The 23,716-nt window shown below is 59.4% G+C and overlaps 1 protein-coding gene across 3 annotated transcripts; it reads left to right on the top strand.

Annotated features, from left to right (window-relative positions):
- The first annotated feature begins 5,537 nt into the window (after positions 1 to 5,537).
- On the top strand, positions 5,538 to 22,066 carry LIF (LIF interleukin 6 family cytokine). 3 transcript variants are annotated; one of them, XM_060118693.1, is made up of 4 exons: positions 5,538 to 5,592; positions 15,804 to 15,924; positions 17,633 to 17,811; positions 18,517 to 22,066. In XM_060118693.1, exons 2-4 carry the CDS (start codon positions 15,906 to 15,908, stop codon positions 18,925 to 18,927), a joined length of 609 nt encoding a protein of 202 aa, XP_059974676.1. In that variant the 5' UTR covers positions 5,538 to 5,592; positions 15,804 to 15,905; the 3' UTR covers positions 18,928 to 22,066. The 3 variants fall into 3 exon arrangements, with proteins under 3 accessions (XP_059974676.1, XP_059974675.1, XP_059974674.1); XM_060118692.1 differs by lacking the exon at positions 5,538 to 5,592 and adding an exon at positions 13,565 to 13,606; XM_060118691.1 differs by lacking the exons at positions 5,538 to 5,592; positions 15,804 to 15,924 and adding an exon at positions 16,106 to 16,454.
- Positions 22,067 to 23,716: the final 1,650 nt, after the last annotated feature.

Below are 23,716 nucleotides of genomic sequence, written 5' to 3'. Positions count from 1 at the left end.
CCTTAGAGGCACCCCTGCCAGGTGAAAGGTCAGCAGGTACTCTGCAGGATGGCACAGCCCCGGGGCCTGCCATCCTGCTCCCCTCTGTCCCCCGCCTCTCAGAAGTGCACTTTAAGGGGTGGGAGCCGGGCAGCCCCTCTACCTCCTCTGGGCTGGGCTAGGGACATAGGGTCAGGCTGTTGAGCCCCCCAGCCCTGAGTTCCTCAGTCTGGTGGGGTGGCCAGGTCAGGTCCACACGGGGCCAACTTTCCATTGATTCAGGGGTCTGATGACACAGGATGACTCATGGCCAGACTGGCCGCCACCCCCTGCTCTGCTGCCCGGAGGCCTGCCGGACTGTCCCTCTCATGACTTGCAGGGCCGTTGCCCCCATACTTCCTCCTTTCCCTAGTGGCCTGGTTCCAAGGTGGGGGAGGTCAGGGCCTGAGCTGGCCTCCTATGCCTCATCACGTCTCAGGCCAGAACCCTGGATGTCTGGATGACCTCACTTTAGGCAGCTGTGATGGGGCAGAGTGTACTAGAAAGAGCACTGATTTGGGGGGGTCCAAGGTTGGTCCCTAACTTGCTGTGTGGCCTCAGCAAGGCCACTTTACCTCTTTGTACCTCAGTTTTCTCTTTGTGATTTCAAGGGTCCCCAGACCATGTAAACCCCTCACTGCCTGTCAGTTGCTGGGACTCTGTGACATAGGGTGGATATCAAATTCTCTCCATACATGGGGACACGCAGTACAGATGGCCACTGGGCACAGACTGAGTTCTCTGGAAGAGACCTCCTAACTAGCACCTGGAAGCGCCTGGTCTTGGGTCTTGGGTGCTGGCTGCTCCCCCTGGTGGTACATCATGGTATTTTCTTATGCTGAAACCATTGCCCTCCTGGAGGGGGTCCCAGAAGCTGCTGGGCCAATTCCTTGGAGGGACATGACTAATTTATAGATTTTTTAAATCAGTTTTTATCTGTTTCCTATTTATAAGGCTTATTTATAATGTGTATTTAATGTTAATATTGTGCCAACATATATTTAAAACTTGCCTGGTTTCTAAAGCCCCCGTGTCTCTCTGCTGCCTTGTGGGACAGGATGTGGGGGAGCCTCTCGGCGGGGGGTCCCTATGTGGTAAGGCCACAAGTATCCACCACCTGGGGCCTGGGCTTGGGGGTCCTTGCTCTATCCAGGAAGGGAAGTCGCACACCCCAGTCAGCTGGGGGCTCTGACTGTGGGGCATGTCAAACACAGACAAGGTGTTTGTTGTTTCTGAATGGGTCTCTCTTGAGAAGTTGGGGACCAGGGGTGTTGGGGTTTGGGAGCCAGAGGGGAGGGAGGAAGGATGGAGTGTATGGGTTGCTCTGGGCCCTTGTGGGTGTCTGGCTGGGGGTATGTGTGCTGATGTGTGTTGTGTGAAACAGACAAGATAATAATAGATCCTGCCTCACATGTGGCCTGTAACCTGGTAGGTGCTTGAAACTGCTTCCTGAAGGGCCCCAGGGTGGATAGGGATTCCACCTGGCTCTCTCCGGATGCTCAGGGCCCCGCCTCGGGAGGGTCATCTCTAGGCTGATGACAGGCTGAGGCAGCAGCTACAAAGGAAGGGCTCACAGAAGCCTGTGAACGTGACCTGGATCAGTCCCATTTCCAGTGGGAACAGGACTTAACATGGCGTGGAAGAGAGCCCTGTGTGGGCTTCCCCACAATAGATATAACCCACTTTGCAGATAAGAAGACCAAGGCTCAGAGAGTTTGAGTCCTCAGAGCAAATTTACTGGGGGTGGGCACATTTTAAATTCAGGCCCGTTAGATGCCAGGGCAGGAGCATCCTCCTGTCACCTTTCAGCCTCTGTAACTCCGCTGACAATTTCACGAGTCCCCGGGGGCATGGAGCTCCCAAGTGTGGGGGCAGACAGACAACAGACAAGCAAAAGAACCAACAGGAGCATCTGAGGCTGCAGTGTGAGCTTGAGCTTGGCAAAAACAAAGCGGTGATGTAATAGAGAGTGAGAGTCAGGTGACGTGGGTTGTCAGTGTGGTGCCTGGAAGAGGTGATGTCCACTCTGAGGACTGAATGACGCACAGGAGAAGGGGCGGAGCCTGTAGGTGGCAGGAAGAGCTAGGGCAAAGGCTCCGAGCATTCAAGGATGAGGATATAGTGAGTGAGGGCATTGCTGATTTATCAAAAAGGCCCAGAGAGGGGAAGCATCTTGCTCAATGTCACAGAGCGAGTTAGTGCAGTGCTGGGGCTAGAACTCCAGGTCTCTTACTCCCAACCAGCAAGCGCCCAATATATTCCAGGCTGTTTACCAAGTACTTAGTAAGGGTCTCTACTGCCCCGCAATGGGCTCTCTCTTGCTCTCGGGCTCCTGCCACACCAGCCACTTTTGGGATCCCAATATGCCCAGGGTACCCTCCCACCACAAGGTCTCTGCCTAGGCTCTTCTCTCTGTCTGCAATGCCGTGCTCTGTTCTTTTGGTTAGTGCATCCTCGGCAATTCTTACCCCCATCGTGTTCTGGGTCTAACAACTTGGTTATTTTTTTTCTCAAAACTGTCGTGTGGGGGGCCTCTCTTGGTTTGCTTTGCCGTCTGCCTCCCCCGCTAGCCTGGAGTCTCCAAGGATGGAGACCACATCTGCCTTGCTCTGTTCTCAGCACAGTACCTGGCGCCCAGCAGGAGCTCAGTGAGCAGCAGGGCAGGGAACCTGGCCTAGACAGGTGCTACCCAGGTGTGGCCAAAGGCAGGGGCCGGCCTTGCTCTCTTCTGCCCTGCCCCAGCATGGGTGTGGGGGACTTTCCTCGGGCTGGGCTGCTGGGAATCTCTGGGTGGGAGGTGGCAGACACCGAAAGCCAGGCACCCTCAGGCTCCTGGAGCAGAAGGGGAATTGGCACTAAGGCAGCCTGTGGCTGCCCATGGAGAGGGTAGAAGTTGGTCTGCGGAGGAAGAGCTGGGAAGCCCAGGGTGATTGTTCTTCACCCCTGCCTGGGCCCCCTGCCTGGGCCCCCTGCCAGCCTCTAGAGAGGTGGCTAAGCCCCGGGAGAGGTGTCTGGGGCTGCTTTGAACTGGAGCTGCACCCACCCGGCAGGAAGCAGATCAGGGAGCCCCAGACTCTGGGGTGGGGTTCTTGGGGGTCCTATCAGTGAGGACTTGTCAATTCCACACTGTCTTCTGATGAGACCACAGCTGCAGGTGCCATCTCCAGCCTGGTCCCAGATCCACAGACCCAGCTGCCAGAACATCTGCTGGGTGCCCTGTGGGTGCCTCAAGGCTGAACTCAGCCCCAAGCCCACACGCTTCCTAATTGCCCCCACTGAAGTTCCAGAACCCCAGCGCACCTCCCTCAACCTCCCTTAGCCTCAACCTCTTCTCTCCCCATTGATCCTGTGATTTCTCCAACACCCTGTCCCTGGCACCTGCCTCCTTCTCTCCCCACCGCCAACCAGGTCCTGACTCCCTGGACACATCTCACTGTCATGTCTTCTGCTCACAAACCTTCGATGACTCCCTCCCATCCTGCTGCCTGAGGCATCGATTCCAAACTCCTCAGCACAGCCGGCCAGGGCCCTGCTCTCAGGCCCACCCAAATTTGCGAGCTCATCTCTGCATTTGCTACATGCTCAGCTGGCCCCCAACACATCCAGGCATCCTGACCTCCCAGTGCCTCCCCACTGCTCCTGCCCTCCCAGGCCCCTCCTCCTTAACTCCCCATCGAGTGGCTGGCGGGGCTTCCCTGGGGCTTCGGGCAGGGCAGCTTGCAGGGGTTGTTTCTGGTGTCTGCGCCTGGAGTCAGAGCGAGCCCTCTTGGATCGTCCCCGCCCCCCCCCCCCCCGCCCACCTACTACAGCGACAACTGCTGTGATATCAGGGTTCCCATGACCATCCGGCGTGAGGGGTAGTGGGGGAGGGGTTCTAATAATGCTTTTGTACCACAGTGTGAAGCTGATCCCCCTCAAGGCATGCTTTTCCCAGAGTGGCGATGCCCTGTGAGCCTGCAAATAGCATATGCTCCCCCCAGTGGCTCATGTGAAGGGACAAAGCAGCCGCGGGCCATGGGCGAGCTGGTACAGGGTCAGAGAGATAAGGAGTCCTCGGGCAACCCTGCTGCCGGAATCGACCACAAGCTGGGTTTTCTTTTCTTTCTCAAGTTTTTCAGGGTGACAGCCACAGCCCCTCAGTCAACCCTGAACATGACACACACGGATGGAAAGGTTCCTGGGACGGGGGGCCTGGAGGGCAGGGAAACTGCAGGAAAAAAGGCAAGGATGGGGTGCCAGCACTTATAGTCTGTTTAAAGAACAAAATCGTGGCTTGCAAATGGCAGATCTGGGTCTCTGGCCTCCATAGCCTCAGCGCCTTCGCTGCCCGCCAGTTCTGATGTGATTTAAACGCTCGCTCTCAAGGGACAGGAAAGTACTTGGGAGTTCAGCAAAGTGACTTCAAACCCCAGCCCCGTGGCCCGCGTAACCTCCGGGCTGAGCCTCGGCTTTCCTGTCTGCACAACAGACTCAGTTAATTGGCCACCTCCCAGGCCAGAGCAGAGGTTTTCTGGGAAACAATGCAACGCAGGGTCTGTTGGCGTTGCCGTCATAAGCTGTCACAGAACAGGTGCCCGAGCCGCCTCCTCTTTATTTTCTCTCCCTCATTTTCCCTTTTCCTTGTTGGTTTCTTTTTTCACAGCTCTTCTGTCTTTGTTCCTGTCCCCCCTCCTCACCGCCACCACCCACGCCAGGCCTGGGACCTGGAGTGCCCACAGAACCCCTTTTCCACGCTGAGGAAAGGGTCACAGTCCATGGTCAGAGTGGGGAGGCCCTGGGCTCAGCCAACCCCGCTCCCTGCTTCCTGGGGCGTCCCCGAGGGCTGGGCTCCACTGACTCGGGGAGGGGCGAAGGTCTCTGAGGGAGGGGGTTGGGCAGGTGGGGCCCCAGAGCCCGTGGAGGAGGGCGGACCAGATGGGCCAGGTGGCTCCCGGGTTCTGAGGTGGGTGCCAGGGCAAGGAGTGGTGGCTTGAGGGGCACCGTGTCCTGGGGGTTGGCTGCAGCCCTGTGACTCCTCCAGGGATGGGGACAAGGGGACATGGCCCTGGTGCACACGGCCTGTGGCAGGTCTGAGTCAAAACACCTAAGGCCGACCCCGGCCGGTCATGTGGAGGGCTGCCCAGTCATCGCCTTATGCCGGCCTGGATCACCCTGGCCGGCTGGGCGCGGCCCAGTCAGCCGTGAGTCAGGCCCCGGCGGCCTCGCCACGCAGCACAGGGCAGGGGCCGCCGGGCCCAAGGACGACCCCTCCCCACCCCTGGCCCTGCTTCTCCCCTCAACCAACTTGAAGACCCTGCCCCACGTGTGTCAGGTGCAGTCTGGCCAGGGACCTGGGCTTCCGGCCCCTGTTGCCCCCAACCCTTCAGCCAGGGGGTGGGGTGGAAGTGGGGGGAGCCTCGGGGCCACCCGGCCCTGGACGGGAAGTCAAGTCGGGGGCGGGGTGAGGAGCTGTCTCCAGAGAAGATTCAGCAGGAGCAAGAAGCAGAGGATCCTGGCCCACGTTGACGGTGCCCCACTGAAGACCCAGCAAGCACCCCGCCAGACGCTGGAGGGTCCAGCGTGGCACAGACCACGGTAGGCTTCCCCCAATTTATCCTCAGCACAGGCAAACGTCACCTTTTCCCGCATGTGTCGGGGGCACCGGATGGCCCACCTGGCTCTCCAGGCCTCAGTCTCCCCGTCCGCGTAATGGGCATGGTAAGACGTGCCCTGCACATGTCTCTGAGCCTGTGGAGGTAGAGTTCAGACCAGATGTGAAAGTGTCATGTGGACACCTGAGGGGTTAAAGATCATGGCAGGTTTAGAGGGCAGAGGAGAGAGTACTGGATGGGGAGGCCGGAGTCCTGGCTTTGCCATCCCGAAGGGGTCACCCCTGGGGGTGTTGATTCCTGGATTCCCAAGGGGCCCTCAAGTTCCCTTTTCCCCAGAGCAGTGGAGGGTTCTGAGTTCGTGGCGGCCTAGCTTTCCCTGGGATGGAGACCTGGCAGGTAGAGGGTCCCTGTCCCCCCAGAAGGGGCTGCGGTGGGTCACAGGGTGGTCCCTGCCTGCCTCTGCTTTTGGGAGAAGAGAGTGAGTCTTTGCTAAAGTGAAGTCCCTCAAGGGGGGCTCTGGGGTGTGTGGTCGGTCAAGGTCATGGCCCCTATGCTTTTGACCTTGACCCAGAGAGGACTCGACCTCTCTGTGCTTTGCTTACTCTGTAAGGTGGGCTTAACTGTGGGGGCACCAGCTCACGGACCATGCAGGGAGAAAGGAGAAATATAAGTAAAATCTTCACAGAGTTTGGCACCGGGGGGCGGGGGGGCGGGTGGCACCTTGGCATAAATAACCTGAGAAGGGGCTGGACCCCAATCTTGCCATCAGCAGTTCCCCAGGACTGGGGAGAGGCTCCCGGGAGGGCAGGGACATTGTCCCCAGAACCTGTCCTGGGTGGGGATTAGGTGGTCCTGGGGCTTGAGGGGGGTGGGAGGGGACAGTAGTCCCCCTCCTCCCCCTCCTCTCCCTCCTACCCGCCCCCCCCGCCCCTCCTCCCAGAGCTCCCACTGGATGGAGTCACGCAGCCCCCATCCCAGGCCCACTTCATGAGGTCTCTGGCACCCCCTTGTGGCCAGTCCTCAAGGCACACCCCCTCCCCCCGACCGCCAGGTGCTCAGCAGGGCAGAGGCCCCTCCAGGACCCCTCCGCTGGCCTCCTTCTCCGCCCTGGCTGACGGCCTCGGCCTACCCTCCATTCTGAGCCCCAGGCATCTACCCCCACTTCTTCTATCCCCAAATCCTGCCCTGCCCAGCCCTACGGAAGGCACTGACCCAGTCAGGTGGACCCAGGGCTGGAGGTGCCCCTGCCACGATGCCTGCTGCCCATTGGTCAGTGGAGGGCGCTGCAGCCCACGGCTTGGGGCTGAGCTCAGTGGCTGAGTGCTGGCGAGCGCTGGGCCGCGAGCCCTGGACCTGGCCCTCACCCCCGCTGTGTCCAGCGCTCCAGGGTGCCTGGGAGGCTTTCTCTATCCTCCACCACCCCATCCCATAGTTCACACCTCAAAGAGCCTTTCTGTATCCTTGGAGACAGATGGCCTTCTCTAGGCTGGTTTTACAGACAGGAAAACCGAGACTCCTAAAAGGTTCTTTCTGGAATCCTCACAGCTAATCAGGACTAAAACCTGGGATTCCCGACTCCTTGTCTGGGAGCCTGAGGGAGGCACACAGCCCACATGCTGTTGAGGGTGTGCCACTAATCTGTGGCCTTGGAAAAGTCACTTCCCCTCTCTGGGCCCCACCTGTGAAGTTTTAACAGCTAAGATAATAATACTATCAGTCACTCAGGCATGTCTTCTGTGCCTGCAGGGTTTCCCAGAGGGTGATGTTAACCTCGCAGGTTGACAACATTGTGTCCCATTTTATACTATTGGAACTGGGGTCTGAGCAATGAGGTCACCTGTCTGAGGCTGTGAGTGGCAAAGCTAGGACTGCCCTTGAGGCCTGGCTGATTGCAGAGACCACCAACCCCACCCCCCCGACACCCCCCTCATTCTTTCTGACCTTTTCCCTTTGCAAGTGGGGACATGGAGGCAGCAGAGGCCAGGGTGGTCTTTAAGTTTCCCAGGCTAACACCACTTTAGGAGGTACGTGGGCTCTTGAAGGGGAGCCTAAGGGTCAGGAACTACAGGCCACTGTCCTCCCTCTATGTGAGGGTCTCCTGCTGCCAGCCTGCTGACCAGAGTGGACTCTGGGGAGGCCACAGCCACTGAGGGGCTTGCGGGACTCCAGCTCTCTAGACAGTCCACTGTGATCCTGGGGCAGGCGTGGTCCCACCCAGAAAGGGAGGAAGCGGAAACGGGGTCCAGGGGTGGGGCAGGGGTGGAGGAGGCCTGGCTGGGCAGGAGATCAGAGCGGGATTGTGTCATGGGAGTCCTGCAGCTGATAAGCAGCTGAGCGGCCGGCCCAGGCAGAAGGAGGGGATCCTGGGGTTGACTCATCCTGGGGACCCCCCTGGCCCCCTGCTGCCAGTGAGCCCTGGACCACACTTGGCCTCCTGGCTCCGGTTTGAGGGAGGCTGTGGGGTCGTGGGCTGGAGAGCTCGCTCCATCGCACCCTGTGTGACCTTAGGCAAATCGTTCAACTTTCTGAGCCTCAGTTTCCATGTCTGTAAAACCAGGATTAAAGTGTCTCCCGCGGGGATGGGTGTTAGGACTGGAGATAATAGGGGACTCTCGTGAGTGCTTTGCTTGCTTTGGGGGATGCAGGCGGGAGAGAAGCTCATAAGGCCTTTGGGGTCAGCGATGGGCCAGCCACGTGCCCCAGAAAGCATGGGAAGCAGGGCTGGAGTGGCTCACGGGTGCAGGGTAGTGGGGACGGGTGTCATACCCAGGTTACCTGGAGGACAGAGGGGCAGCCTGGCCCTCTCCTCTCGGCTCCCCCCAGCTCCTCCCCTACCTGGTCCTGTCCCTCCCTGACTTCAGGGAGCTCATCTTTTCTTCTCTTCCCAGGAGGAGGACGGTCCATCCTCCGCCGGGCCTCACCCCTCTATCCCCCCCGCCCACTGGGACTGGGCTACTCTACTCTGTCCATCTTATCATCAGGCCTGAGGCTCACATCACCTCCCACCCACCATCCTCAGAACGGTTTCCTCAGTCCGTGCTGGCGCTGAGGGACGGTTGGGGAGAGGGCCTGGCTGCTTCCCTGACATCAGCTCTGGGGTCGGGTCAGGGTGGCCCCAGTGGGCTTGTCTGGGGGAGGGGACGCCAGTCCCCACCTCAGGGCCAGCCAGTTTCAGGCTGAGTGGGTCCGTGGGGCTGCTTCCTGTTCTGTTTATTGCTTCTGAGTTCAGGAAATCACTGAGTGAAACATCCTCCCCACCTCCCCCCACCAACCCCACGATTATTTAATAGGAGCCGGGCTGTGGTCTCTCTCTTTTGGAAAATCCAGTGGGAGAAGGAAGCTGTCAGCTCAGCTCTGACATCAGCTTGGTCCCTGAGCCAAGAGTCAGGGTGGCCAGGGCAGGGGGGCGGCGCTGGGGCGGGGTAGGGAGGAAACCAGCTGCTGGTGGCCCCCGTGACGTGAGGCTGCCACAGAGTTCCCAGGGGCGGGGGCTGGAGGGTGAGGAGCAGGGATTGTTGGAGACACACTCGGGGGCGCGCGCGCGCGCACACACACACACACACACACACACACACACAGGGTCACGCCTCCCCACACATGTCCAGAGACCCCTGGCACGCACAGACTCACATCCACTGGTACAGGATCCAGGCACACGGTCACACACACACTCACACAATCACACAGGGGGCTCACAAAGTCAGCCAGAGGTGTGTCCACCCCGGCTCCCTCCCAGCCACACACACACACACACGCACACGCACACACACACATGGCCAGACACAGCCCAACACAGACACAGCCACACAAACGGCCTCACCACACACGCACACACATGCAGATGCCCACTCTGGCTGGGAGAGACAGACCCAAGGGGAGCCCAGCAGGCACTCCCAGAAGTGGGCTGGGCCTCTGGGCCGCGGGCTACCCTGGAGCGGGGACTGCAACCACGTCCCCCTCCTGCTGCCCGAATGAGGATGAAGAGCAAGGTGGCAGAGTGAGGAAGGCCTGTGACTATTCCGGGCCCCACCCGGGCAGGGCCGGGCGGGGTGGGGAGCCCGGGGATCTGAGGCTGTGGAAGGGAGTGGATGGTGAGAGGCCAGGCCGTGGGAGGGCCTTTGTCCTGGCACCAGGTGATGCCAGGCCCCCGCCCCCCCACCATGAGCACCTGCCCGGCCCCACCCTGCCTGCAGCACCTCCTGCCACTCCTGGGCTGCAAAGGATGGCAGCTGAGGAGCAAGTCAGGAACCCCACATTGCCAGCTGCCGAGTGACCTCGGGCAAGTCACTCCTCAGCCCCTCAGGGCCTGGTTTTCATCATTGATACCAGTGGCTTACAAACGTTTCTGACTGAGACCCGCAGTTCGAAACACATTGCACCTTGCAACCAGAGGGTGATGCACATGCTGACACATCCAGACAACGGAAACAAAAGTTTCACCGAGCAGTGCTTGCCCTCGCTCTGGGCAATGCTGGGTGATTTTGCGATTCTATTTTCTTTTGAAAGTGCTGGCGGCAACCCTCTAAATTGAATCCATGATCCACTAAGAGGCAAAGACTTACAGTTGTGAAAATATCGCTCTTTACCTCTGCCTGCGATGGTCTCAAGCTAGTTCAAGATTCAGAGAGAGCCTGGGGGAGGTCAAAGTGCTTGCAGAGGCTAAAATGCCAGATCCATTAAGGGCTGATGCACGAACCATCAGAGAGGAGAGACACCCATTCTAAAGATGGAGACGTTGAGGACAGAGCCTGCAGTGGAATCAGGCCCCATGCAACTTGGCATGGACCTCGGAGGCAGGCCTCTGACCCCACTGATGATCGGAGCCCTGTAGGCTGCTGCTTCCCTTGCAATTTCTATCAGAATTGAAGAAAAAATATGCAGTCACTCTGATTCACCTCCAGGGGGGTGATTCCTGACGCAGAACCAGTCAGGAAATGTCAGGGTGATGCTGGGGACAGTTGGCAGGAGGCCAGACTGGCTTCTAGCTCCCACTTGGCCCCGAGGGTGTGTAGCTGGTCCCTGCCAGAGATTTGATGGGGTGAGGGTGAGAAGGGCAGACTATAGGCCCAGAACTGGACCTCAAGAGCCCCAAAGACAGCTGGAAGGGAAGTGTTGCTTATTCCCAACGTGGGAAGTATTGCTTATTCCCCTGCAGAGGCTCTGAGAGGTTGCCTGTTCCCCCAGGACCCACACCACAGTCTGTCTACTGAGAGGACTCAGGAGCCCTCCTTGGCCTAACTCTCAGATCACGGGTGGAGCACGGACCCCTGGACCCAGGCCCAACCCAATCCCCTGACTCAGGCAAGGGTTTGAGCCCCTCCTGTGGCCACCCCGACCTCTGGTTAGAATGGCTGCCACGTGGCAGGCACTGTGTGTTTCCCACTTAACATCTTCATGACAGCCCCATGAGCCCAGCGCTACCGCATCCTCACTCTCAGTGGGCTCAGAGAGAGGAAGCCAGTTGCCCCAGGTCACAGTTGTGGGCAGGAATCAAACCCATGTTTGCCTGGCTCTAAGACACACCCGTACTCACTGGTGCTACCAATCTAGCCCCAAAGGGACCAAAGGTGACTTGCAAAGCCGAGCCAGCAGCCACAGGAAAGTACATGAGAGCATATAGATGGTGGAGGTGGGCAGCCCTGCAGGTGTAGTTACATCCTCCTTTCTCAAGTGCTGAATAATGAGGTGTTTTTGCCTTTTTGGACAGGATACCCAACTGCCAGGGCTGTGCCAGGAATTCCTGAGCTTCTCCTGTCTCCTCTGGCTGCCCCTCACCAACTCTGGTCCTGGGCCACTCCCTCTGGCCCCCAACTTCCTCCCCTGGGCCCATCTGACTCCGCTGTGCTCATTGCCCAGGTGGGAGCGTCAAGGCGAGGAGCGAGGACTGAGCTGATGGCTGAGAGCAGCTGCTGGTCGCGTTTTCAGAGAACTGAGATCTTAGATGGGGACAGGGAAGAGGGATGGGAAGGGAGGAGGGGGGGCCAGCCTGGGCAATGGGGGTTGCCCAGAGCACTGTTTCTGGGTCACTAGTCTTGGGGAATTCCCCGATGCCCAGAGAGCTGCTTACCTGGTGAGTAACTGCTCCTGGCTGCCCACACAGGATGCCTGGCTGTGAGAGTACCTCCCTGCCACCCCCTGCCAATGGCCACTGCCATGTTACCCTCTCCCCTGAGTGCCCCGGGGCCCAGGAAAGAGACAGACAGACAGGCAGGGGGCTGTCCCCCACCTCCACAACTCCCCCCGGGGCTCCGCAGGGGGCGGCTGGTGATTCAAGCCCCTCTGAGCTGAACTATGTCTCCTTCCTTCTCAGATGGGCCCTGGGGGTGAATCAGCTCCTGGGGGCGGTGAGGCTGGGTCAGCCACTGTCTTCAGCTCAAGCCTGGGGTGGGGTTGGTCACGGGCCAGGATGGGACGTAGGGAGAGAGAGCCCACCGCCGTGCCAGCGCCCCCCCCAGCAACCCATCTGATCTTCCTGGGGCACCCCGGAAGCTGGAGGCTCGAGGGTGTTTTGTTTCCATTATCCATCAGGAGAGAATGAACAGGCCCCTCTCCTGCCCAACTTTCCCCCTTTAGCCCTGGATTATGTCCAACTTTCCTCATCTGTAAAATGGGGACAAGAACCCCTACTCCTCCGCGGTGAGGAGGATCAATGCTGATGCGTAGAGGGTTGGCTGGGCTCCCAGAACTGTGCTGAGCCTGAGCCCTCACAGCAAATGCACAGCACAGGTGTCATTATTCCCATTTTATAGATGAGAAGACTGAGGCCAGGACGTGGTCACTTCCTCAAAGTCACCCAGCTCATAACTGGCAGACCCAAACCTCTAACCCGGCTCTGACTGAGGCTGAAGTCCATGCTTCCAACCAGCAGACTTTACTCCTTCTCGCCATGAGAGACTTGGCACAGACAGCTTTTGGAAACTAAAATGCTTTTAGAAAATACTTAGCATCTGCTCTGATGTAACCCTGAGCCAGGTGCTGTCAAGAGTACAAATGAGGATCAGACCCCAACCAAGCCCTCAAAGAGGGAGGAATGAGACTTGTTCCCACTTGAAAGGAGAGTGGGCAGGGCTGGGCAGACTCAGCTAACCTGGGCTGTGGGAGGAAGGGGAGGCTTCCTGGGAGAAGCGGCCTGAGTGCAGCTCGCCACCTCTTGCTCCCATCGCAGCATGAGGTGCTGCTGGCATTAGCTGTGGCCTTCAAGCCAGAGGCCGGGGGTCCAGGCCTCATTCTCTTGTTAGCTCTCTGTGCTGCCCTGGGCAAGTGTCTTCACCTCTCTGAGCCTCAGCTTCCCCACCTGACATTCTAAGAGAGACTTGTGGATGGCGAGTGAGAATCAGAAGAAAAGGAGGGGCTGAATGGCCACATGTGCCAAAGTGAGTGGGAGAGAAGAGCCCTCAGGGGCCCTGGGGAGGCCCCAGGCCGGCCCTGGACTCGCTTCCTGGAGATGAGCAGGTGGATGGCACAGCCGCCTGGAGGAGCACCCCCAGCCCTGGCCTGGCCGCCCCCCGCCCAGACTGAGGGTGCCCTATGTGGGCCCCAACTGTCCCCCTCACCCCGAGGCCGGTCAAATCCCCAGCAGGCCCAGTGTGCAGAAGCAGGACAGGCTGGGATGAAGTCACAGCTGGAAGGGGCCGGGCTGGGGCTGCCACTCCAGGGTGGGGCCTGGGGTCACGACCCTGGGAGCAGGCAGCCAAGAAGGGAGGATGCCTTCCGTGAGGAAGCTGGGGAAAACACACACACACACATAGCAGCGTAGAGAGGGAAGGAAGAAAACAAACTCCAGGAGACCAAAGCTGGCCTGGAGCGCCGCCTGGGCAGCCGATTCCCGGGGACCGAGGCCACGTTGCAGGCGGCTCACGGGTCCGCGGCTCCGAGACCCTGCCCGGCCTGCCCCCGAGAGGCCCGGTGCAGGTGGTGGCTGGACATGGACAGGAGAGGGAGGCTGGGCCTGGGGTGCCGAGGGGCCCAGAACACTTGGGGAGCACAGACCAAGTCAGGTACCGTGAGAGGGGAAACTGAGGCAGGGGAGGGGGCCAATCAGGGCGAGGGTGAAGTATCTTCTAGACTCCGCCCCACTTCCTGTTTCCTGTGGGGTGGGGCTGAGATTACATGGCGTTTGGGGGCGTTTTATAGGGCTGAGGAGGGGTCTGGGCAGCCAGAGGACAGTGCAAGGCCCGGCGAGTCCACTGGGAGTGATGCAGGGGAGGAACCGTGGGACGAGGAGGCTGCCTCCAGGAGAATCAGGGCACCCAGTGAGCTACTTGGGCGGGGGAACAGGGGACCCATAGATGGGGCCTCTGTGGGGCCCTGGTGAAATGGATTTGGGGTCCACAACAGAAGAGTCAGGATGAGTCAGACGACAGGGGTCTGGGAGATGTGGGGGGGCGGTCTGGAGGCTGATCCAGAGTTCATGCTCCCCGAGTGCTCACTGGGGGATTATGAGAGGGAGGTGAGCTGGGATGTCCTGGGGTGTGGGGCTGCCTGAGACAGGCTGGGGTGGCTGGACCTCCTAGGGGCATACACAGACCCCAGAGCAGGTGCATGAGAGGGGCAAGTGCCAGGTGGGGCCTTCCATGGCCCCCAAGGAAGACACAAGGTGTGGAGCGGCTGGGAGGAGGAAGGAAAGCCAGTGTGGGCTCTACCAGCCTCCTCCCTGCTGGGAAGCGCCCGCTGGGATGGGCAGTTTTATGGCCCCACAGCCGAGGCCCAGCTGGGAGAGCGGGGAGGAAGCAGCCTGGAGAGGGCAGGGCGTGCGTGGTGGGGAGGGGGCACGGTGGCAGCAGGAGGGCTCGTCCTGGCACAGAACGAACAACGCTGGGCAGGTCCTCCGGGATGTGGCAAGAGGCGGGAGCTGGGGGCATGGGGGAGGGCTGAGGGGGTGGGCAGAGGGAATCAGGGGCCAGGGAAAGGCTGCAGGGCTCCCTGGCCTTGGAGAAGCAACTCTCCTGCCTCGTTCTCTGGTCGGGGTCAGGTGGGAGGGCTGCAGCGGGGGTGCCCCTGGCAACTTGTGGGACCACATAGCCCCAGATGTGTCTGATCAGCACTCCCCCACCTCTTTTGCTTTGTTTTGAGTGCTTTTTGCCAGGGAGGAGTTGCTGTGCTCATTTTGCCCTAGTCCTCACCATTCCTTCCTGCCCCTCCTTACTCATTTATGAATCTACCTGGCCACGATAGACACCAGAATTTGTGACCCTGCCTAAGAGACTCCAGAAGCACCTTTTGGGGGCCATAATCATTCTCTGATGCTGAGCCCCAAGGGCCCTCCAAGACATTTTCTGTTCTCCTCAGCCATCCCTCTGCGTCCTGAGGAGCAAATCTGGCTCCGATTGGCTCAGCCTCCTTAAGTCTCTGCTCTAAATGTCCTTTCAAAATGGAAATGCTGGACCACCGTCCCCTGAAGGGTGCAAAGAGTTTAGGTAAACACCAGACACACCACACCTTCCCAGAATCTCCTCCCCAGGCTCTCCCCAAAGAAGGGAGTCACAGCAACCCCTCACCTCCCATCTTCCCAGCCCCCTCCTCAGCCCCACAGGTACCTGTGGTCATCAATGCAGGCTTGCTGATGGCAGTCAGGAGGCCTGACCTTGTGAGACCCTGGACAACCTGTCCCTTTGGGAGCCCCACTTTGCATGGTGGCAGCGGGCAGGTTGGAGGAGCCCACCTCTGCGGTAGCTTCCAGCGCTCACGTTCAGTTTCGCTTTTTTACCGTCTAAAGTCCACACCAGGGCCCCAGCCCCTCTTCCTGGAGCCGCCTTCTCAGCCAAGCCCCAGCCTGCCTCCTCCCCACTGACCCCCTAACCCCCTGACCAGGGGGCCACAGGTGGCAGCCTCCGTCTGCTTGCCTAGTTTCAAGCCACCTCCCCAAACCCAGGTGAGTCAGGGCTGTCTGGGGTACCCACTGCCCAGGGACCCCGATGACTCGGGGACCCTCCTCCCCCTCCCCATCTTCAAGCAACTCCCAGGGCAAGCCACGCAGGAAAACCGCAGGGTGTTTTGTTGAAGAGTTCATTATAATTTTATCAATCAAATTCTTAGAAGAGGGAAAAAGTCTGCTCTCGCCACCCTCCCCCCTCACTGCCCCCCCTTCACTCTCACTTTCTTCCATTCATAATTTCCTATGATGCACCTCAAACAACTTCCTGGACGGGGATCCCTGCTAAATATAGCTGTTTCTCTCTCTGTCTTACAACACAGGCTCCAGTATATAAATCGGGCAAATTCCCCATTTGAGCATGAACCTCTGAAAACTGCAGGCATCTAAGGTCTCCTCCAAGGCCCTCTGGAGTCCAGCCCATAATGAAGGTCTTGGCGGCAGGTAAATCCACCCGCCCCGCGCCGGCTTCCGCACCCCGCCACGGGCGCAGCGGTAACTTGGGGCACTTGGCGATCGTGAGCGGGACACCCACTCGCCGCAGACACACGGACACTTGGGGCGCCCGCGCAGCCCGCCGGGCCGCCGGAGGCGCTGGGTGGCGGCCGGGAGCGAGAGCAGGCACATGGTCCCGGCACCGCGCACCCAGCCCGCCCTGGGGCCCGCAGGTTGGCGGGCAAGGGAGGGTGCGCCGCAGCCTTCCCCCTCCTCCTCCTCCTCCTCCTCCTCGCTCCGCCGGCTCTCCTGCTGCTCTTCCCGCTCAACTTTCTCCGGGACTCACCCTCCCTCTTTCTTTCTTTCTTTTCTTTCTTTCTTTCTTTCTTTCTGTCTTTCCGCTTTCTCTTTTCCAACCGCGTCCCGGGCTGCTCCCTGGGAGGGGCGCCGGCCTCCGAGCAGCTTGCAAACTCCGGCCCGGGACGGGAGCAGGTGCCGCCTCCATCTGCTAGTGTCTGGAAAGCTGTGGTCTGTGCTAGGTGAGCCTGGGGTGTGGGGGCCCCCCAGCCATTGGGGGCCTCAGCACTGCCGGGGGATGCTGGGAGGCACAGGGGACCCAGAAGTGAACTTGAGGCTGCCACTGTCCCAGGAAGGGACCCGGCTCCTGCGCGCCACCCTTTCCCCCAACCTCATCGGTTCTCCAGCCTCACAGGTCCACCGACCCCAGCCCTTGATGCTTGGGTCACTTGGAAAGCAAGGGGAGGTGGGGGAGGCGGGAAGCAGGCGCCCTGGGCGGGGAGGGGCGATCCTGGACAGGCCCGGACAGCTCTCAGCTCTCCTGTCACCTTTCACTTTCCTTCCTCCCCCGCCCACCTGGCTGCGTGCGACATGTTCCCTTTTTTCTTTCCTGGTTGCACCATTCCTTTGCCCTCCCGAAGGCTCTGGGGGACTGAGGGACCCCAGGATTCTCCTTGTCCTAACCCACAACCTGGGGCAAGGACCAGTAGACAGGAGTGGGAGGGCATGGGGGCCAGGAGCAGTACAGAGTGGGATAGGAAGTTTTGAAGAATGACTTGGGAATGGAGGGGGGCGCAGAGCTGCAGAATTGGGGTGGAGTTGAGGGTCCTAGATAGGATAGTGGCCATATTTGGAGAAGGATAACCACAGAATTAGGGGACAAAGGGCCCAGTGAGCCAAAATCATGTGACAGGTTTGGGAGATGAGGGTCAGCAGAAACCGCCCCCCTCCCCGTGGTCCCCTAAGAAGCCCACTCTGAGAGACTGAAGCGTGAAGTAACACTTAGGAATCTGGACCATCCTGGGAGGTGGGGAGGTAGGGGCTGCTCTTTTCCTTGAGACCCGCTGGGGCTGGGGCGTGGTACCCTCCAGCCAGAGGCCAGGATGGTGTCACCCTGGACCCAGCTTCCAACTGGTAGAAACAGCTCACGTTCTGCCCCCTTGCTCCTGTCAGGAGACAGCAGGGAGTGATAGATGGGAGTGAAGCAGAGACAGAGGGTTAGAGCTCTGGAGAGAGGGGGACAGAGAAGCAGATTTGGTGACATCGTGAAAGTAAGAAACAGCCATGCTGGGCGAAGAGAGAGCTGGAGGCTGAGAGGGGACACTGGTGTCCCTGAGGGAGACGAGGCGCATTCTCTACCATGAGACCCCTTGCCCACCCCCCACCTCCCTGCTCATGGCTCCCTCCTGCCTGTTCCCAGGAGTCGTGCCCCTGCTGCTGGTTCTGCACTGGAAACACGGAGCGGGGAGCCCCCTTCCCATCACCCCTGTCAACGCCACCTGTGCCACACGCCACCCATGTCACAGCAACCTCATGAACCAGATCAAGAACCAGCTGGCGCAGCTCAACAGCAGTGCCAAAGCCCTCTTTATTCTCTATGTAAGTCTCCCCCCAGGGTGCCAAGGAAGGAGGGAGGGAGGGGCTGGGCTTTGCTACAGGGACCTGGGCTGGCGGGGCTGGTCAGGGAAGGGAAGGGAGGGGGACTGGTCCCACCACACCCAGACTCCCTCAGCTTCCTCCCCACCCCCTGGCCCAGGCTCCGCCACTTGCCTAGTGTGCCCAGTTAGATAGGGGCAGAGCTGCCTGGAGAAGGGGGTGCCTGGCACTTCTACCCTGGGATTCCTCCACCTTGTGGAGGGAGAGGCCGATGAGAGACAGAGAAGGAGGCAGTGAGGTGGACGGGAGGGTGCTGTTGGGAGAGACGGCGGGTTGTGGGTGACAGGGGTGCAGAGCCGCCCAGGAAGAGGGCGAGTGCAGTGGGTGAAAGGGCAAGTGTGTGTGGTGCACATGTTGGAGGTGAGACTCGGTGTTTTCCTTTCTGTCCCCATGTGGTCCTGATGATTGTGATGAGGAGGATAATTCCTTGCATGGTATAGGCCTGGATGCTTTACCAAGGGAATCCGCACCCACAATTACTTCAGGCTCTCAGGACAGTCCCGAGATGCCTACAGGGCAAGTGATTGGGTCCTCATGCCACCGTGTTTGGGGTGGGGGGACTGAAGCCCAAGAGCTGCCCCAGAGACTTGGTGGCAGGGCTGCATCACCCGCCCCTGACTCCCACGCCACCTCCCCTCTGCTCCTCAGTACACGGCCCAGGGGGAGCCGTTCCCCAACAACCTGGACAAGCTGTGCAGCCCCAATGTGACCGACTTCCCGCCCTTCCACGCCAATGGCACGGAGAGGGCCCGGCTGGTGGAGCTGTACCGCATCATCGCGTACCTGGGAGCCTCCCTGGGCAACATCACACGGGACCAGAAGGTTCTCAATCCCAGCGCCCACAGCCTGCACAGCAAGCTGAACGCCACGGCGGATGTCATGCGGGGCCTCCTCAGCAACGTGCTCTGCCGCCTGTGCAGCAAGTACCACGTGGCCCACGTGGACGTGGCCTACGGCCCGGACACCTCAGGCAAGGACGTCTTCCAGAAGAAGAAGCTCGGCTGTCAGCTCCTGGGGAAGTATAAGCAGGTCATCGCTGTGGTGGCCCAGGCCTTCTAGACGGGAGGTCTCATAGTGCACAGTGACCTGAGATCTTAGACTTAGGTGTCTCTCAAACTGTGGCCGGGGCCCAGAGCAGTGCCAAAGCCAAGTGGGGGCTGCTCGCAGACCCCGAGGGGTTCCTGGCCAGTCTACCCCCCTCCAGGGTGGGCTGTGATGAAGCCAAGCAGAGCCAAAACTCCCAGAGGGAGAACCTATATATGGCACCAACTAGAAGAAAGCGCCCCTTCTTCTGGGAGACTGCAGCCAGGCACCCGGTGTCGGGCTGGATTTTGGCCCCTTCTCCTCCCCTCAGCCAGGGTCTTCGTGAGCAAACCACACAAGTTGCCTCCGGCGACCCTGACCATGGGGCAAGACAGCAGGGGTCGGGGGCGTTAGCGGAATGATGACTATCAGTGCCTTCGCTGCCCCTTCGGTAGACCTTGAAAGGTCTGGTTGGAACTCAGGCAGCCCAGAGGGGCTGGGATCCTGAAGGATCCTTGGCCCCTACAAGTATGGTGAGTGGAAGGCTAGAAAGGGAGCTCTGGTTTGAGATGCTGCCTTGTCTTGGGCGTGATTGGAGAACTCAGGCCTAGGACTGTCAGGTGGAAGGTTCCAGAAGGAGGTCGCTGGCCTTCAGCCTCCTGGGAAGGCAGAGAGGCCGCCTTCAGGCCTGGGAAGGAAGAGAGGCCCTTGAAAGTCTCGACGGGCTCTTCTTCCTTGAGCCCGCAGTCTGTCCTGCTGTCCCGGTGGCTGGGGTCTGGTGGCTGGACCTGGAGGCGGGGTGTGGGGAGGTGAATGGGTTGCAAAGTCAGGTGAGGAGGTTCTGAGGGGACCCAGAGTCTTGTGGGCAAGGGTCTGTAAGGGAGGGGTGGATGCAGTAGTTCAGAGTGGCAGCTCACATCTGAGGCCCACGGAGGCCCCATGAGGTCACACAAAGGTACTTGAGGGGCACCAGAGGCCATCACTGGTCCCCGGAGCAAGGGGACAGCAGAAGTTGAGGTCAGGGTCTCAGGAAGCCTGAGATCCAAGGGTGCTGTGTGTCTGACCCAGCATGATTGTCTATTTATTTTGATGCCCTATTTATATTAACTTATTGGTGCTTTAAATAGCAAAGTTAATTCCCCTTTCCCTGCTCCCTCTCCAACAGAAATAATATGATGGCTCCTTCTGCAGGAGCCGGGGCCAGGCCTTAGCAGGGCCTGGTCTGGAAGTCGAAGATGTTACAAGTGGGATAAGCCTTATGGGTGAGGCTCAGAGAAGGGTCAGGAGCTGAGAGAACTGGTCAGTCTGGGAGGGGATGGGGCACATAGCTCCACCCCCCACCCTAATGGTAACTGGCTCTGGGGCTATCGGGACCCTGGCTGCAAGGCAGGCTGGGCCAGTTTGTGGAGTGGCCAAGGGGCCCTTTCCCAGGGCCACCATGTTGCTTGGCTCCAAGGGGCCCATTCAACACTGTGTTGTCTGGCGCCCCCTGGAATTGTGCTGTTGGAGGCAACATTCACCATGGAGATGGCACCCCTGGAGCAGTGAGCAAGGCAGCCCTGGTGGCCCACCTGCTGCTGTTTCCTTGTCCTCACGCTGCCTCTAGACTAGCAGTCTAGGGGCCCTGGAACAGTCCTGACCAGCACCCAGCGGGGAAGTGCCTTCTCGGGTGGCCTGAACACCCACAGAGGGCGAGAGGACCTGGCTGGACCTCAGGAAGCTGGACGGCCCAGGGAGGAGGCCCCTGCTCTGGAGAGGAGGACGAGGAGGCCCTGGGATGCAGACCAGGAAGCTGTGGTCCCTCCTGCCCCACCTCCCCCCACACCCCCACCCATGTCTGGGCTCCCAGGCAGGGAACCTGATCCTTTCCTTTGTGCTGGGGCCAGGCTAGTGGAGAAACGCCCTCCAGTCTGGGAGCAGGGGAGGAGGGCCCAGAGCTGGGGCAGCTGCTAAGAGCAGGGTTCTGGCGTCTTCTCAAACCCTGAGCGGGCAGCGAGCCTAGCCGTTCAGCCAGCACGATTTTGGTGCTTTGCACTCACTTTGCACCCCTCTGCCTCCTCCGAGCACTTTACCCGTGTCCGTCGGCGGGCAGGTGGGCAAGGCAGCAGGCAGGCCCTGAGGCCTGGGGTCGGGGGCTGGAGGTGGGAGTTGTCCATCCCATTGGAGGAGACCACGATGGCTACATGTTTTCCAACACTGTCTTAACTGAGGGTTAAGACACTGAGGGTTGCGCTCAGCCTTGTCCAGGATCTCAGCCTGCTGTTCCCCGTCACTCTGCTCCGTCAGTGAACGTGGCTTGGAAGGCTTGGAGCCGGCTGGTCTCCCTTCATCTCATCACCCCGTGGACGCAGACTCCCCGTGCCAGGCCCACCTGGGCAGCCTCTGAGGCTCGGGGACCAAGTGATTCTCCTCCCCAAGGCGTAGCCCCGGCTCTGCCCCTCACCCTCATCCTCAGTGCTCTTCGTAGAACCTGTCTGGCAGATGGGCACCCACTTTGCACAGCATCTCTGAATTTTGGAGCCTTTGTGTGGAAAAAAGCTTTGCAGGGCAGGAAGCTGTCCACTTCCTCCTTTATCTGGTTTTGACCCACACCTGCATCCTGGGTCACGGCCCCAGCCCGAGGAGGAGGGAGAGGCCGGCAGGAGAGGAGGGGGTAGGACAGTCCTTTTGCAGTTTATCGAAAGAGGGGTATTGGGGACCTTATTTATTTAAAAAATTTTTAAACGAGAAAGCACCACTATTTATTTGTCTCTCCTCCTCCTCGTCCTTCTCCCCCTCTCCTTGTTCCCTCCTTGGGGATGTCTCCCCGATAGAAGCAGTCCAGCTCTGCCTTGCTGGCTCTCCAGAATAGACATAGCGTGTGGGGCTGGAGGCCAGAACCAAGTGAGAGGTTAATTTCCCTTCAGATGGTACAGATGTTCCTACTTCCGGATTGCCACCCCCCTCCACCGTCCCGCCTGTCCCTTGCCCACACCCAGTACCTGGGCGTCACTCCCATCCACACTGCTAGCTAGCTCCGTGCATCCTTCCGTGTTTCCCTCCTTCCTTTCTACTGGAAAGGACTTGGCCTTGGGGGACAAATTCCTCTTTGATGAATGTACCCTGTGGGAATGTTTCATACTGACAGATTATTTTTATTTATTCAATGTCATATTTAAAATATTTATTTTTTATACTGAAGGAATACTTTTTTTAAAAGAAAAAAAGAGAAATTAATAAAGAATCTACTCTTGGCAAGCTTTCCAGATTGTATTCATGTGGGGAGACGGGGCTGGAGGGGCTGGGATCATCTCTGTCCTGGGCGCCCAGCTGGGTGGGGCTCTGCCAGGCCAGGGGCGGGCAGGTGGGAAGAGGGGGTGTTTCCACCGGGCAAGGGTGCCGGCATGGGTGAGGGCGGGGTGGGCAGAACGTTGGCACAGGCAGGACAAGGTGGGTGGGGCTCCAGATCATGGGGTGCCACCAGGAGGTCCTGTTCGGAATCACACAGGACACTGGGGCCAGAACCAGGGCTTCTGTTGGGCTCTTCTGGGCCTGAGCAGCTCTCCCACTGCAGACACTGCTGTCCCTATTCCTGCCTCACACCTGGGGACCCCCTTTCCCTGCAACCTTCTTCCCAGCCTCCTGAGACCCCTTCCTTGGAGAACAAGAGAATTTGGAACCGGATGGTCACAGACGCAGGGACTCTGGAGCAGCCCCCAGTCTCTCCCCTGTGCTTTGCTGGGGTCCAGGGCTCCCCCAGCTGAGACTCCTTTAGGGATGTGGGCAGTTTTCTGAGAGCCACCTACGTGCTCTTTCGTGAATGTTTGTAAGTGTCAGGTCGTGTGTAGGTTTCCAAAGGTGCGTAGGATAGAGTTCATGCCTCTGGAAGCTCCAAGGCGAGTGGGACAGTGAGTGAACACGTGTGTGTGTGTGTGTGTGTGTGTGTGTGTGTGTGCGCTCGTTGATGGAAGAGGCACAGAGGAGGTGCTGAGCCAAGGCAGAGAGAGCGCTCACTGCCCGGTGTCTGCAGGGCGCTCAGGCCTAGGTCCTCTGCTTTCTGTGCCAAGAAGGGCCTTGACTCACAGCAACACTGGCCTCACCTGGGGGTGATCAGGAAGGTGGCAACACTGCCTCTTACTTCTTGGCCTTTAACGTGCACTCGGATCACCTGCGATCTTATTAAAGGGCAGATTTCAATTCAGCAAGTCTTGGGTAGGGAGGGGGCAGATCCTTGCTGAATTGAAATCTGCCCTTTAATAAGATCGCAGGTGATCCGAGTGCACGTTAAAGCCCAAGAAAGGCCGCCCTGCCCTCCTTCCACCTCTCCTCCTGAGTCGACCAAGACGCCAAGTGTAAGTCACCAAGGGCTGCAGGGCGGGCAGCTGCCTGGGAGGGAGAGGCTGGCGGCTTCTGGGAGCCCCCAAACCCACAGCTGTTTCAGACTTTTTCTCCTGAAGCTCGTGGCAGGCTGGCTGAATCCCCCCTCCAGGCCACACCCCCAGCGTCCCCCACTTCTCCTTCTCTCGTGGGAGACAAGGTTGAAGCTTTTCAAAAGAAACCTTTGCTAGAAAACTAGAGGAAAACAAAGCAAACACCAAAGCTCAGACAGGAGGGAAGTACAGGGATATCAGATCCTAAATGCCATCCTGGCGGGCTGGCTGGGCTGCCCGGCCCTCGGGGTCTTCCCTCACCTCTGTGGGGAGTTCTCACCCCAAGAGAGGGGAGGTGTTTTGTTCTCTGCCCTGCCCTGGCCAGAGAGAACACAGGGCGGTTAATTGGTCATTGGGTGATCCTCCCGTAGGAGGTGAAACAGTCGGTGGGTGGGAGGAAAGGAGGCTGCCACTCC

The sequence above is a fragment of the Mesoplodon densirostris genome, chromosome 15 (assembly GCF_025265405.1).
Source record: "Mesoplodon densirostris isolate mMesDen1 chromosome 15, mMesDen1 primary haplotype, whole genome shotgun sequence".
NCBI classification, from domain to species: domain Eukaryota; kingdom Metazoa; phylum Chordata; class Mammalia; order Artiodactyla; family Ziphiidae; genus Mesoplodon; species Mesoplodon densirostris.
This window is presented reverse-complemented; position numbering and strand designations above follow the sequence as displayed.

Coding starts and splice junctions, on each gene's coding strand:
- LIF (XM_060118691.1), top strand. CDS start 16,106: ATGGTCCCGGCACCGCGCACCCAGCCCGCCCTGGGGCCCGCAGGTTGG. Junction 16,455..17,632: donor AAAGCTGTGGTCTGTGCTAG/GTGAGCCTGGGG, acceptor GCCTGTTCCCAG/GAGTCGTGCCCCTGCTGCTG. Junction 17,812..18,516: donor AAGCCCTCTTTATTCTCTAT/GTAAGTCTCCCC, acceptor TCTGCTCCTCAG/TACACGGCCCAGGGGGAGCC.